Below are 13875 nucleotides of genomic sequence, written 5' to 3' on the forward strand. Positions count from 1 at the left end.
CTTTTTTTTTTACCTGGAAATTACTATACTTGCGTTCTGTTTAGCTACGACACTATACTGGTATGAATCATTGAAAATCTTTGAAGGGACTCGTCTGCCTAGTCAACAGGGTAATAAAATTTATGACCGACAGACCAACACACCCTCATACCCTCTAGAATGTTGCAAAGAAAACTTGTTTTTATCTTAGTAACCTACATATTTCGTATATTCCTTGAAATTACACGCTGTTTCAAAATATAGTTACAAAATATAGTGTGTCCAAAATATTGTTTCCGTTTTGAACAGTAGCAGACAGTTTCCGTTTCCGCGTTGGACAGTTTCCGTTTTATTCAGGAAAAATTACACATAATACATACAAATTTCGCCAGGACCAAAAAATTGTTCTGAAATAGACAGGATTCCGGATTATTCAGGTTCCGATTTGAACAGGTTTCACTGTATATGAAACATTTCACAGCGTGTTTTGGGAAAGCCAATGATTTAATTCCCAATATGCTCACAAGCAAACATTCTAATGGGGGCAGATAAAGTTAATTTTTTTTCTTCCACCATTATAATAATGACAAAAGAATTGCTTATACAAATTTTGGCCACTCGACCACAATTACGAGGCAGTCCAGAAAGTGATTTTCCCTGGAGGATTTTACAGAAAAAAAGCACAATTACATGGAAAGTTTTGTTGAAACAGACACAGCAATTGAATAGCTGCCCAGAACAAGGTTGCAAATAGCAAATACGAATTTCTTAGAAAATGGGGAAAAACACATTGACTTCAATTTTTTAGAGCAAGGTTGATAATCAGACATGTGTGCTGAATTTAATGCAAGTATAAGCACTGCACATATCGCAACCTTGTTCTGGGAAGCTATTCAATTGTTGCGCTATTTGTCAACATAACCTCTACTGGAATTGAGACATTTGTCATACCATGGGATCAATTTCTGTATCCTTGTGTCATAGAAGTCAACAGCCTGGGTTCGGAACCAGCATTTGACAGCCGTCTACACCTCTCTGTCGATCCTATGATATGACAAATGTCTCAATTCTGGTAGTGAATACATTGAAACATAGCTCAACAATTACTGTGTCTGTTTCAATAAATTTTTCCAATGAAATCGTGTTTTCATTCGTGAACGGCCCATGACGAACTTATTTTTTACGGCCCTCGTAATTGCGGTTGAGTGGCCAAAATTCGTATAAGCACTTCTTTTGACATTATTAACATGGTGAAAGAAAAAAAAATTAACTTTTTTATCTGCCCCCAATCAGAATGTTTGCTTGCCAGTTAATTTAAGAGAACAGTGTATTATGATAATGAATGAGTCCACACTTGTGGAGTAACGGTCAGCGCGTCTGGCCGCGAAACCAGGTGGGCCGGGTTCGAATCCCGGTCGGGGCAAGTTACCTAGTTGAAGTTTTTTCCGGGGTTTTCCCTCAACCCAATACGAGCAAATGCTGGGTAACTTTCGGTGCTGGACCCCGGACTCATTTCACCGGCATTATCACCTTCATTTCATTCAGACGCTAAATAACCTAGATGTTGATACAGCGTCGTAAAATAACCCAATAAAATAAAAAAATAAATGATAATGAATGACTGAAATAATTTTAGTTCTGTCCTCTAAATGAGCAGAAATTTGATCCAAACAAATGTAACTTTTGTTCTGCAAAGGAATTTTAAGTTAAAATTCTTTGGATCAAATTTCTGCACATTTAAAGGACAACACTAAAATTCTTTCAATCATTTATATCATAATACACTGATCTCTTAAATTTACTGAGCATCTTGGGAATTAAATCATTGCCTTTCCCAAAACACATTATGAAATGTATCATATAAAATAATTTCTATCTCGAAAAGGAAGCAACGACGAGTAAAATGTATTAAATTTCTTTGTTTGAAATATCTCAAAGAATAATCTTATGAAATTAATGACATTACTTATGGTTCATCCTGTGTGTGTCTATGTATCTGTGCACACACGCACACACACACACCAATGAAAAACTGACCTATGTCCCCCTTCTGGCAAATCTCTCAATTCATACCTAGCACATTATTTGGTCATATGAACTATGATTTTTACTTTCTCATTACAGGAAACAGAAAGACAGTTTTGCGTGTATGAGAGACTGGACAGAAGAGAATAGAAGGACGAGAAATCATAGTAGTTACAAACACAAGTGATTTAACTATTACTTTTAGCAAAAAGACCCATGCTCTTTTATTTTCTCGTTCCTTGACTCATGCATATTTTGATTTTCACTGCGGTCTCACATCACGATTATCATGTAACAAGGAGGTAATTTTAAAGATACGATGGAAGAGTTGTGGCAATATGAACAATATCAACATACTTGTCACCAATATGCCAGCCATATTGGATTAAATTTAGTCGCCATTTTCGTAATAAATTTTATGGAAATCATAGGACAAAATATACAAACTTACCCAATTAAAAAAAAAATCTGTGGTTTCATAAAATTTCTTACGAAAATGGTGACATATCAAATTAATCCAATACAGAAACCATATAGGGTACAAAAACTTTCGCGACATCAACAATAAACTAATGGTCAGCCATTTTAAACAAAACAAACGTTAAAAAGGTACACAAAAAGTCATGAAAAATTAAGTTACTCAGCTACAACAAAATTCAAAATCACAGAAATATTTATATTTAAATCAACTTCAGAACGCGCAATTTCCAATGTACACTATATCATGCACCTACATGTAAGTTAATGCAATTTTTCTGGAGAATAGAAAACATACAAAAACCAAATCATATATTTTTCGTAGTAGCTGTCCTCTTTCTACACACAAAACAAATAAATCCATAGGGATAATTACGTTTCTCTGATTGACTACAAACATTTACTTTTACTTCACTTCACTCCACATTACAAAAGCGCATGCACCCACACACATTATGATGTAATAATTCTTTTGAGTCTTCAAAAAGTAAAACACACTCCACACTTCTTAAATTAGAACCTAAACTGGATCAAGTAATCGATCATCACTAGATTCCTGCGTTTGGCTACTTTGAATGCATGAAGACCACAGGAAGAAAAGGGGGAATGTCACTTTTTTGTGAAAATTGAGATAATGGTAAACATTGGAAGTTTATGGTTAGACGACAATAAAACATATTGAACATATTGATTACTAGATTAACCACCTTTCAAAATGCATGGTGGTATTTATCATTTGTAACACACTTCTTGAATAAAATAGTTTTGAAATTTAAATTAGCTCTCCTGAAAATCTTGACATTCCCCCTTTTCTTCCTGTAGTCACATGTTAGGTGTACATCGATCATTCTATAGTTGTGTTGCTGTTATTTCTGGTGTGACTCCTCCCCTTTGCTTATGTCTTAGGAAGTGAAGGCTCTATAAAGTCTAGGTAGGTAGTATCGTTCGCCATTTTTGTTCTTTCGTTGGCGAGCTACCAGATGAGGAATCCATTTGCTTCACTGTTAAATATTATCATGTTGTAGCTCCTATGATAATAAATCAAATGCACTGTAATTGAGCAAATAATTGAGCAGCAAATAATGTCCTCGTGTGATTTCTGCGAACGCCAATGAAAGAGCCAAAATGGCGGGCGATTATATTAAGTATTTATCGAGCCATAGGAAATTCATTACATCATCAATAGCGAATGACAAGACGCACACGTTTAAATGTAGCCGACCTGCAACGTGATTGGCTGCTGGAAATAAGAGCGACGGTACTATAGCTTTGATTGGTACAGAAAGCAAGTTGCAAGTCAACAGTTTACCCTGCAGTGAAAGTCTCAAGCACACTCTGGTGCTGTGTGTTTACATATATTTATTCATGTACCTGTGTGTATGATTGAGTGAACAACAGAAATAGTACTCACTTGCAATATACAACTTGGATTTAATAACAATAACAACCAAGCTTTCATTTAAAGGTAGCTCATATACAATAAAAGATCATTTTTACCAGGAATACACAAACATAAAAAAAAATTCAGGAGTCAGCACAGTTTGCCCACACATGCAACGAGAAAAGTATTGAAGCTAAGATAAAGATACATTTATTAAGCTACTTTAAACAACATTAAAATCTATGCAGTGCAAACACATGCTCTCACAATCACAGATGCTCTCCACTGAAGTCATGTAGTAACTCGAGATGCACAACAAATTTAACAATATTAATCTAAAAAAACACATTCAAATTTCTTCCTACAACAGCTTTCGCTAACAATATGTATTAGTCATAATGACATAAATGAAATCGATGGCCTGGGTAGCACAGTCGGTATAGCGCTGGCCTTCTGTGCCAGAGGTTGCAGGTTCGATCCCAGTCCAGGTCGATGGCATTTAAGTGTGCTTAAATGCGACACTCATGTATGTATGTATGTATGTATGTATGTATGTATGTATGTATGTATGTATGTATTCACATTGCAATGGGTATATATCCGGTGGCAGTGGTAACTAATTACACTCAATAATGACAATAATAAACTTATTAATTAAAATACAATTAATAATAATACTAATAATTAATACTAACAATAATAATTAATAATAATAATAATAATAATAATAATAATAATAATAACAGGGAATATCATACATTAAATGAAGCACGATCACTTAAAATAACATTTAAAATAAATCTAATTTGTATTTTAAACCTAAGTTCGAACTAAACCACGAGTATGATATGTTCATATCTGCACAAGTACCTTTCAACATTACACTCATTTCGCTGTCAACTCACTCACTGCACTGGAACTACGACACATTTCACTGATTCTATCCTGATTTCACTAACACTTCAAAAATATTTCACTGTTCAAATACTTTGCACTGCCACTATAAACTATAAAGCTTCACTAACAGGAACATGTTTCACTTACATAACACACTTCACTGACACAACACACTTCACTGACACAGCATAATTCTTCACTGACACAACACTTCAATAACAAAATATCATTTACACTCTTTAAATACTGTGTATAATTACCGTCTATTAGTAAAGTCCTTAAGCCTATTTTTAAATACATTTTTGTTTATTGGTAAAGCCTTTAGTAAGTCTGCAGGTAAAGCATTCCAGTCCCTGAGGGTACAATTGAGAAAAGAAAACTTTCCAGTGTCCATCCTCTGTCTTCTTTCCCTCAATTTATATGAGTGGTCGTTCCTTGAAGAGTAATTTGGCGGCTGCAATCTATTTTTTATTTCTCTCCAGGCAGGCTCACCTCTGTATGTTTTGAACAGTGCGCATGTCATGTCAGTAGATTTACTGGCATGTAGAAGAATGCCTGCGGGACAAAATTCTGGCACACCAGCGATGCTGATATTACCTCGGTAGTTGTGAGCATCATTGAATGAACCATAATTTAAAATTTTTAAAAGAAATCGAAGTCTTAAAAAATTTTGAACTCAATAAGAAACATCCAGCACCACATACAAATGTTTAGTTTCCATGGTTACTGGCGGCAGAAATTTGTATACCTCTAATTTTTACAACAAGTAAAATGCATCTAGATAATTTAGATCTAATTTAATGGTTGGAATTAACAAATGAAAAGACATAAATATCATCACAAACTTCAAATAAACAAATTATAGTATGAGTGCCTGCCTTACGAGTCTCTACACATTGCAAATCAATGACTGTAAATGTTTTAAGATTCCAAATGAAAAGAAATTTCTCCTTATTTCTGATAAAATACATTTTTTTCTTTCCCAATGAAGTGCTTGCTACCAGATTCTTCTATTAGAGCACTGATCTCCAAGCGCCCCGCTTTTTTTTGTTTTCGTATCTTCACTGCCCAGCAGACCTGAGCTGTGTAGATGCCGCCAAGCTCTCTATACTCCATACATACCTACACTGGTGCTGGTTACTTGGAGACTTAAGGTAACCAAATGCAGGACTCTAGTCATCACATGCCATGTCCAACTCTGAACAAACCTTAAAATGATTACAATATACTGCGTGACTCCACATAAACTATTGAACCCAATACTGCCCTCGTATAAGTATATAACATAGTAACTTTAAGTAATCAATGATGTAATTTCCATCGTATATTTAAAATTACCAAAGGATAATACTGAACATAGTGTTTATGCAAATTCACCACACCAACGACCAAAGCTCTCTATCATCAATAACAATGGTGTAGAAAAAGTCTAAGATGACAGTGGCAGTAGGGATAAATCACTATAATGGTGATAATGTATTGAAATGTAAACATACCTTTGAAGACAATGAAAAGCAAAATATAATAATAGTTTCATACGACTTTTTATGCTCGACCATATTTCTAACTTGAAATTATTCATAAGTATTCATGTTATGGTTATGTGAGGAGCGGAACTACTGACCTTCTAAATTGTGAGATGTGCGCAGACGCGAAAGTATTGATTTTTTCCGAGGAACGAATGTCATTGACCTTGATATAATCTAGAGAATAACATGAACATTAATATTGATATAACCTGGAAATTGAGCTAGAATTGAAAAACGAGATAACAAATTGAATTTATTTGAATATTATTTACAATTAACGCTAATTATTATAGTAACAGAACATAACTTTCTGCAACAGTATTGGATTTCCAGCCTCCGTGACGTTTCGCTAATTGTCTTTCGATTGCATATCCGAGAATAATCGATACTTGCGGTTTTATAATGGTACAATGGTGATTTCACATTGGCTGAACAACTGAATTATAATAAATAGGTGTACTTTAATGAGGTGCATTAAAGGGCTACTACCAGGTGTATAATTACTACATTTCGGCATGGTCGAGCATAAACTATTTTTTAGTAATATGTCACACAAATTATTGAAATATTCTGCAATTACTTACAACATGACTGTAATCCAATGCAACTAGCTTCAGGCAGCGTTGCATCACATCCTGACACTGAAATCATATAATGAAAATTTTATTTCGTAAATTATGTAGGAGATGCTAGTAATGGCTTTTGTCTGAATTGTGGATAATCAGAATGGCAAGTTATAACATCATTTGTAACTATTCATTTCTAACAATACGAAAAAATTTCACTTTGTTTCCTACAAATTATCAAGTTACATGACAAAAGTGGAGCAATTATAGTCGTATTTCAAATAAAAATATGGGCAATTCCATGGTAACAGAATTACAATTATAGGAGTATTTTTCATTTTCAATGCTCAATTGGCACAGTTTATTAATAATTATTTTGATATCCAATAGCATAAGATGATACAGAATCTTTTTTTTTTCTATCTTATGATCATTTAAAAAATTCTGAATCATTTTTTTTTATTTTATATAATAGTGCTCAAAATCCTGGTAACGAAATTACAGAAAAAAACACGCATGTTTTACCTTTACATTTAACACAAAAATTCTCTGAATCTACAGTCATTTGTTATAATGTTAATGTTTTGCCATACAAGTCATATCATCTAGTGTAATGAGGACTATTTGTCTTGTGATTAAAAAACATCTACATATTCCAAACACGCTTTGTTTTATGAAGGGTACAGTAACGGAATTACATATAATAAGGAAACTTCTCAAAGTTCATAACTTAACAACAATCAGTGACTTATGTTTACTGAAAGTGACTGTAATAATGTGGAACTGACTTAAGAACCTCTCATTTCATGTTATAATTAACTAAAAAGACAGAATATCTCCCTGTCGGTCAACTTCAGGCTCTGGTAAAATTGATACATCATTTTCATTGCACTTGCGTCTTGCAGCACTATCTTTTATTATTATTCCCTCTTCATCAGCTAAGTTTTATTATAACTTTCCTCCTCCTTGATGGTTTGGGAAGATGTCTCTCAAACCTTGTTTAGCTTTTCCTGTAGCTTGAAGTGATAATTTATTTGGACTGCCATGTGATTTCGTTGAGTTTTTTTATTGTCTCTCTCAGTTTTCTGACCCTTTTCCTGTTACTTACTTACTAGCTTTTAAGGAACCCAGAGGTTCATTGCCGCTCCCACATAAACCCGCCATTGGTCCCTATCCTGAGAAAGATTACTTTATTCCTTTGCTGTGGTCGTGCCAGAGAATCAGTCCCATTCCGAGGCTTATTTTGAGGTTTTGTAACAAGCTGTTTTTTTTACTGTGATGGGTTGTTTGCCCTTCGCCCAACCCCCAAGCCGGAGGACCACCCCTCATCGGCTGTCCGCGACTGCTTATTCAATATATTCATAGCTACCCTCCATATCTGGAGCCCGTCTCCTCGATCCGCAACCTGAGGATGCGCCATGCCGTAGTGATAGGGATCCACAATTCCTGTTAATTTTCTTAATTTTTATTTTCTCTTTTTGAAACATTTGCTCTAAACCAATCTCCTTCCAAATTCTGTATCTTTATTTTGCTTTATTACATTTCTCTTTGCCTCTTTTCAGCTTTTCCCTGTAAACTCTCATTTTTTCTTTTCATGTTAGAGACATTTCTATCATCAAACTGTAAAGAACATGAGCATGAAAGAGACACACAAGTTTATTTGCATTCAGTTAAAATTATCTTATTCAGGCCTGCAATTTGTTAACTTACCTGTAATTGAAATTATTCTTATATTGCAATGTTTTCATTTAAAGCAAAACCTGAAAATTACACATTTGCTGTAACTATCTGCAAGATACCATGAAGATAATATGTGATCCGATGAGATACAGCGAACTACATTAATAAAACCTAACCAATATGAATATTAAAAAATGCCGCCAACTTGGAAAATAAAGAGCATATATAGAAATGAAGTAGAACAATGTGTTATCTATGGATTTAGATAAGGAGAAAGATTTGAGAACCTTGATGTAAAGTTTTCTCTGTGGATTTGAATAATGAGAAAGTTTTGAGAAGCCTGATGTGAGCCGTTCAGAGCAGAAGTGGTGTAAGTCAAGAATGGGTAATGAGGGTTGAAGTAAGCATTCTGTAAAATACAGCGCAAAGTAGCAATTAATATTCACTTTATTTAAACTATTAGTCGTCAATGGATAGCAAGAATGACATATTAATTACTACTTTGCGCTGTATTTTACAGAATTTTTACTTTAAACCTCATTATCCAATTTTGACTTACACCACATTTGCTCTCAACGGCTCATGTAATTCTGTTACTATGATTTGTAATTCAGTTACTGTTGATTGTAATTCTGTTACCAACATTAACCTAATAAAAAATAAAAATAAAATTCTAATAAAAATCTTACACGTTTGTCCCATAATACAATTAGAAAATCCTACAATTCATTATTCTTACTTTTCTTGTTAAGGTAATAAAGAGAAAAAAAAACATATTTTTTGGTAACGGAATTATTTTTCACAGAGCATCTTATAGAAAACTCATAATATAAAGTATGTATTCTGCAGCGAAAAAAGAAAAAAATCTTTTATAGTCTCTTTAATATCTAAGAAATGTAAACAAAACAAAAATAAACATTCTTTGTCAATTCTTATGTAATGAATACCTTTTAAAACACACATATGTATACAATGAGGAAACAGGTTACTAGTGACATGGGTAAAAATTTTCGTAAAAAATACAAAAACTTGATAAATAATTGTTAATCCCACTTGTGAACATGAAACTACATACATTTACCTACAATTTGGTATATTTTACACAGTGATTGTATGCATTTCAAATTTTCATGTGCATATTCACTTTCTCGTGGGATTGTCTATATCAGGCCTGCACAAGGTTTGCGCTCTCCGAGCCGGCTCACAGCTCGTGAGCGGAATGCAGATATTAGCTGCGCTCTGTATAAGGGTGGACTGGAAGAAAGGGCGGATCTCGTACAAAATATACACAAAAGGAAGTACCATTACGAGTGTTTATGAAATGAATTTCCGTTCAGTATTTGCAGAACTATACTGGACTATTATTAATTAATAAAGAAATATTTATTTTACAGAAGTAATAGAAATTCTATAGCTACTTAAATGTACAATATCATTTCGTTATATTTTTATTTATCAGTACATCAAAACGAGGTTTTATGCTGTTGGCAGCTGAAAGGATCAGTAGCCTACTGATCGTAATGAAACATCAGTTACAAATGTTCGATGTCTGCCTTTAGTAAAGTTGATTATAGAAAACAGATGCTCACAAATATAAATGTTGAGCCAAACATAGCAATCATTTTCACAGCCAGCCTGTGTAGTCGTGGATATTATTGCTAATGTTTAGTCTTGTAAAACTCAACCAGGCTAGTAGTATTATTCAAATGATCTTTAGTCTTCAGGTCACATTGAAGATCAATAAGTTCGAGCTGTAAATCGTTAAATGTTAAATGTTATGTTCCGTCTTTTAGATTCCTCCATACTGTAGCAGTAGGTAAGCAACGTGAAACTAGTTACTGAGAATAAGCCTGCACACTGCACTCCACTAGATAAATGAGTGGTCGTTTCCCTCTCCTCTACCTATAGCAAGTCTATGTCATTCTGGCATATCTTCCTCTCCGTTTCGGCGAGCGGTAAACACCACTCTCCCGCTCCGAAGGAGCGCTGTTTGTGCAGGCCTGGTCTATATAATGATTTTTCAAAGCTTTGGGCCTAGAATACCTGAGGAACAATCGAAATAATATGATCCAACACCTATTATTAGATAAAAATTTGTTCTGGTATCGGGAATAGAACCCGGAACATCTCAGCTTTGCGCGCTGAGCGCTCTTTCCATCTGAACTATGTCGAGACCCAATTCAAGGTGCCGGCTGAACTCTTCTCCTTTGTATCGTCAGCCAGCCATCACCATTTACGGTGATGGGTTGTTAGCCCTTCGCCCAACACCCAAGCTGGATGACCACCCCTAATCAGCTGTCCATGACTGGTTATTCAATGTATTCGCAGCTACCCACCATATCTGGAGGCCATCTTCTCTATCCGCAACCTGAGGATGTGCCATACCGTGGTGATAGGGACCCACAATAGCCTAAACTAACCTAACCTGTCACCAATTCGTATATGCAAAGCACACCAAAAGCCTAATGTAACCTAATCTGTCACAGATTTATATATACAAGTAATATGGAAGGCGCGTATCATGATATTAACACTTATAAAAAATCCAAGTGTACACTAACGTGAAACTTTCGTAATGCCATTTAAGTTTGTTTGTATGACTGAGGAAAGAGCTGTATAACTACTGAAGATTTATAAGCGGATTACGAATGGAAATACCTATTCGCTAGTTTAGCCAAGCGAACATAACATAAACTAACCTAACTTCCGGAAAGTGATGGGTAGTCTAAAACATAGCTGGGTGGAAATCACACGAGGAGAAGTAGAGAAATAGTGGATACGAACGGTATTGCTAAAGTAAATAATTACACATGATAGCTTATATTACTAGTCAGAAAAATTAGTAATGGGAAGTGACTTTGTATTCTTTCAATATACTTTCCCCTTGTAGAGATAATAGTTTTGTTCGCACAAGATGAGCATGTGCACTTGGAATTTACGAGCAGAAATGTCGATGTGTGCATGCTCATGACAGTTGCAAACTGTCGGAAACTGCTGTACGAACAGATCTAATAGGATTACACACACAATGCAGCTGCCGTACTATTTCAGTACAAATGAACTCCCTCTATTACTAAATAGCCTATTTAGTATTTCAATTGAATTACAAATAAACATTAACCAAAAAAAAAAAAAAAACTTTATAATCAAAGTCATACTAAGATTCTATGGATAAATTTCCCGATTCTATAATCTGTATCCTTCAAAAGAATTGATGTGCGGATATATGACATTCCGGTAATTCGGTAGAAAACGTTGGTCAGTATGGCAGACATCATCGAGAATCAGTGAAAGGTTAGATTTGGTTTGTTCAGATTTTTGGAAAGCCTACCAAAAAACGTAAAAACGTATATGCAAGGTAAACAAAAACCTCAGCAAACCAAACCTAACCTGTCAATGATCTTCGATGATGTTACTGATGTCCGTCATACAGAATTACCGATATTCCTACTCATTATCTAATTTTCATTAAAGCATTACAATCGAAGAAAACATTCACCCATCCATTACCTTAAACGAGAGTAACTTGTTAATAAACATATTATGAACATAACCTAATACGTGTTTACAATTATTAGTACCCACCGCATTTTCATATCATAAATTGAATTAACTACATATGTCTCAGACTTATTCAAGTATCTCTGTTAAGATCAACATAACATACCTACATGAAACAGACAGCAATCTAGGGCAACTCATTTAATGAGGCCACCAGATTATATCGTAAACAAACCCAATGTCAGTAATTTATCATGAATTTCAGTATAACTACTCTATTTTTCTTTCTTTCTACAACATTAGGACGATTATATGCGAGTTGAGTTACATGGATAATCAAGTCATTTCTTCCAGATTTTTATATACGAAATGTAAACTTTAACCATGTGCTCCAGTACAAGTTTTCTATCCTACCTTAGCATCCGCCTCCTTGGCTCTATATAAACACTTGGAAAAGTGCTCCAGCAACTGCTGAATGTCCTCTTGATTGATTTCTTCCATATTACATCTGAAATAATACTTCCTCTTTCAATAATATCGGATAAACACATCAGTTTAATCTTCTCACGAATCACACAAGTCAAATTCGCCACATGCCTTAACGAACCGTAGTGAAATTAGCGTAAAACGTTTTCTTTAACATCTATATTTTGATGACGAAATACCAACATTGCAAATCAAAATATATAGTGTTATTACAAGTGCTCATATTTCATTCATTCTAGACTTATATAATAGTGACAGCATAAAATAATATTGAATGTAATATTTAAGTCCCAATGTCATTTATTATTTTAAGTTTTACTTTATATTAATCTTAATAAAGGTATACAGTCAAGTTGGCAAAACAATTTAACGTCCTGCCATCTATACGGAAATATTGAACATTACAAAGAATGTAAAAAAAAAAATGGTTACCATGGTTACTTTAGTCCGAGAGTAGGAAGTACACAACCTTCGCAACAGATGGCGATGGCCATAAAATTAAATTAGAGGCAGAACCGGCGAGATTTCGAATGGCGGATGATTCAAATTACAATGTGATTGCATTGGTGTAATTTGATATGGGTATACTAGTAGTTTTTCATATGTTAACGAGTTAAAGTGTTCCAGTTGTGTTAATACTTAGTGTTACTATTATAAATTTTATTATTGGTTACAAAAACTTATTTTCTTTGTGAATAATATTATATTTTCGGGTTTTGTGCGAGTATTTCGGGTGATCTTAATCCTCAAGCATGGACATTACATTAGTTAATGAACAATTTGATTTACACACAGAACTGCCATTTATCTCTATTCAGAATCCAAGTGAAACTATGGCCATGTCTCAAAGCTCAAGTCCATACTACACACTAATGACTAGCAACTAGGTGACTTGTGAACTACACACTAGGGAGCTTTGGAAATGTATGCTTGAAACATAGCCTTCTTCATAGACTATTTCTCTAAAAACCACGACATCACGGTGCAGCATTGAATAGAAGGCAGTGTCCTAATGCAGTTTCATTACGAATTCTGTGAAAAAGATTAGGGCTTAATATATTACAATGATGTTTAAAACATTGTACAGAAGGTACTAACAATGTCAGTGTTCAAAGTTAACGTGTTATTCTACATTATATTTACATTATTTCACTTCCAAAGCATTTTCAGATTTCATAACGCCAATTGCTGATGAGGTATCCATGTTTGTTTAGTGAACAAGTCAACAATCGAGCAAGCATTTTCGTAGACTAGATACTACGGACTTGATTTCTATGCACTATTTAGCTTTGGATCATAACTTCTGACGTCACATCCGGATATTTAATCAACAATCTAGTTCACTTCAGCTGAA

General features: G+C 34.4%; 1 protein-coding gene across 2 annotated transcripts in view; it reads right to left on the reverse strand.

The window, feature by feature from the left end:
- Nucleotides 1–12658, reverse strand: part of EDTP (Egg-derived tyrosine phosphatase) — a 57482-nt gene extending 44824 nt beyond the window's left edge. For both annotated transcript variants that reach the window (XM_069837059.1, XM_069837058.1), the window contains exons 1-2: nt 12450–12658; nt 6873–6929 (exon numbers count right to left, since the gene is read on the reverse strand). In XM_069837059.1, the coding sequence (XP_069693160.1) occupies nt 6873–6929; nt 12450–12536 (144 nt within the window). In that variant the 5' untranslated portion in view covers nt 12537–12658. The remainder of the gene's footprint in view (nt 1–6872; nt 6930–12449) is intronic.
- Between the last annotated feature and the right edge of the window lie 1217 nt (nt 12659–13875).

Source organism: Periplaneta americana, chromosome 10, assembly GCF_040183065.1.
Source record: "Periplaneta americana isolate PAMFEO1 chromosome 10, P.americana_PAMFEO1_priV1, whole genome shotgun sequence".
Classification (NCBI taxonomy): domain Eukaryota; kingdom Metazoa; phylum Arthropoda; class Insecta; order Blattodea; family Blattidae; genus Periplaneta; species Periplaneta americana.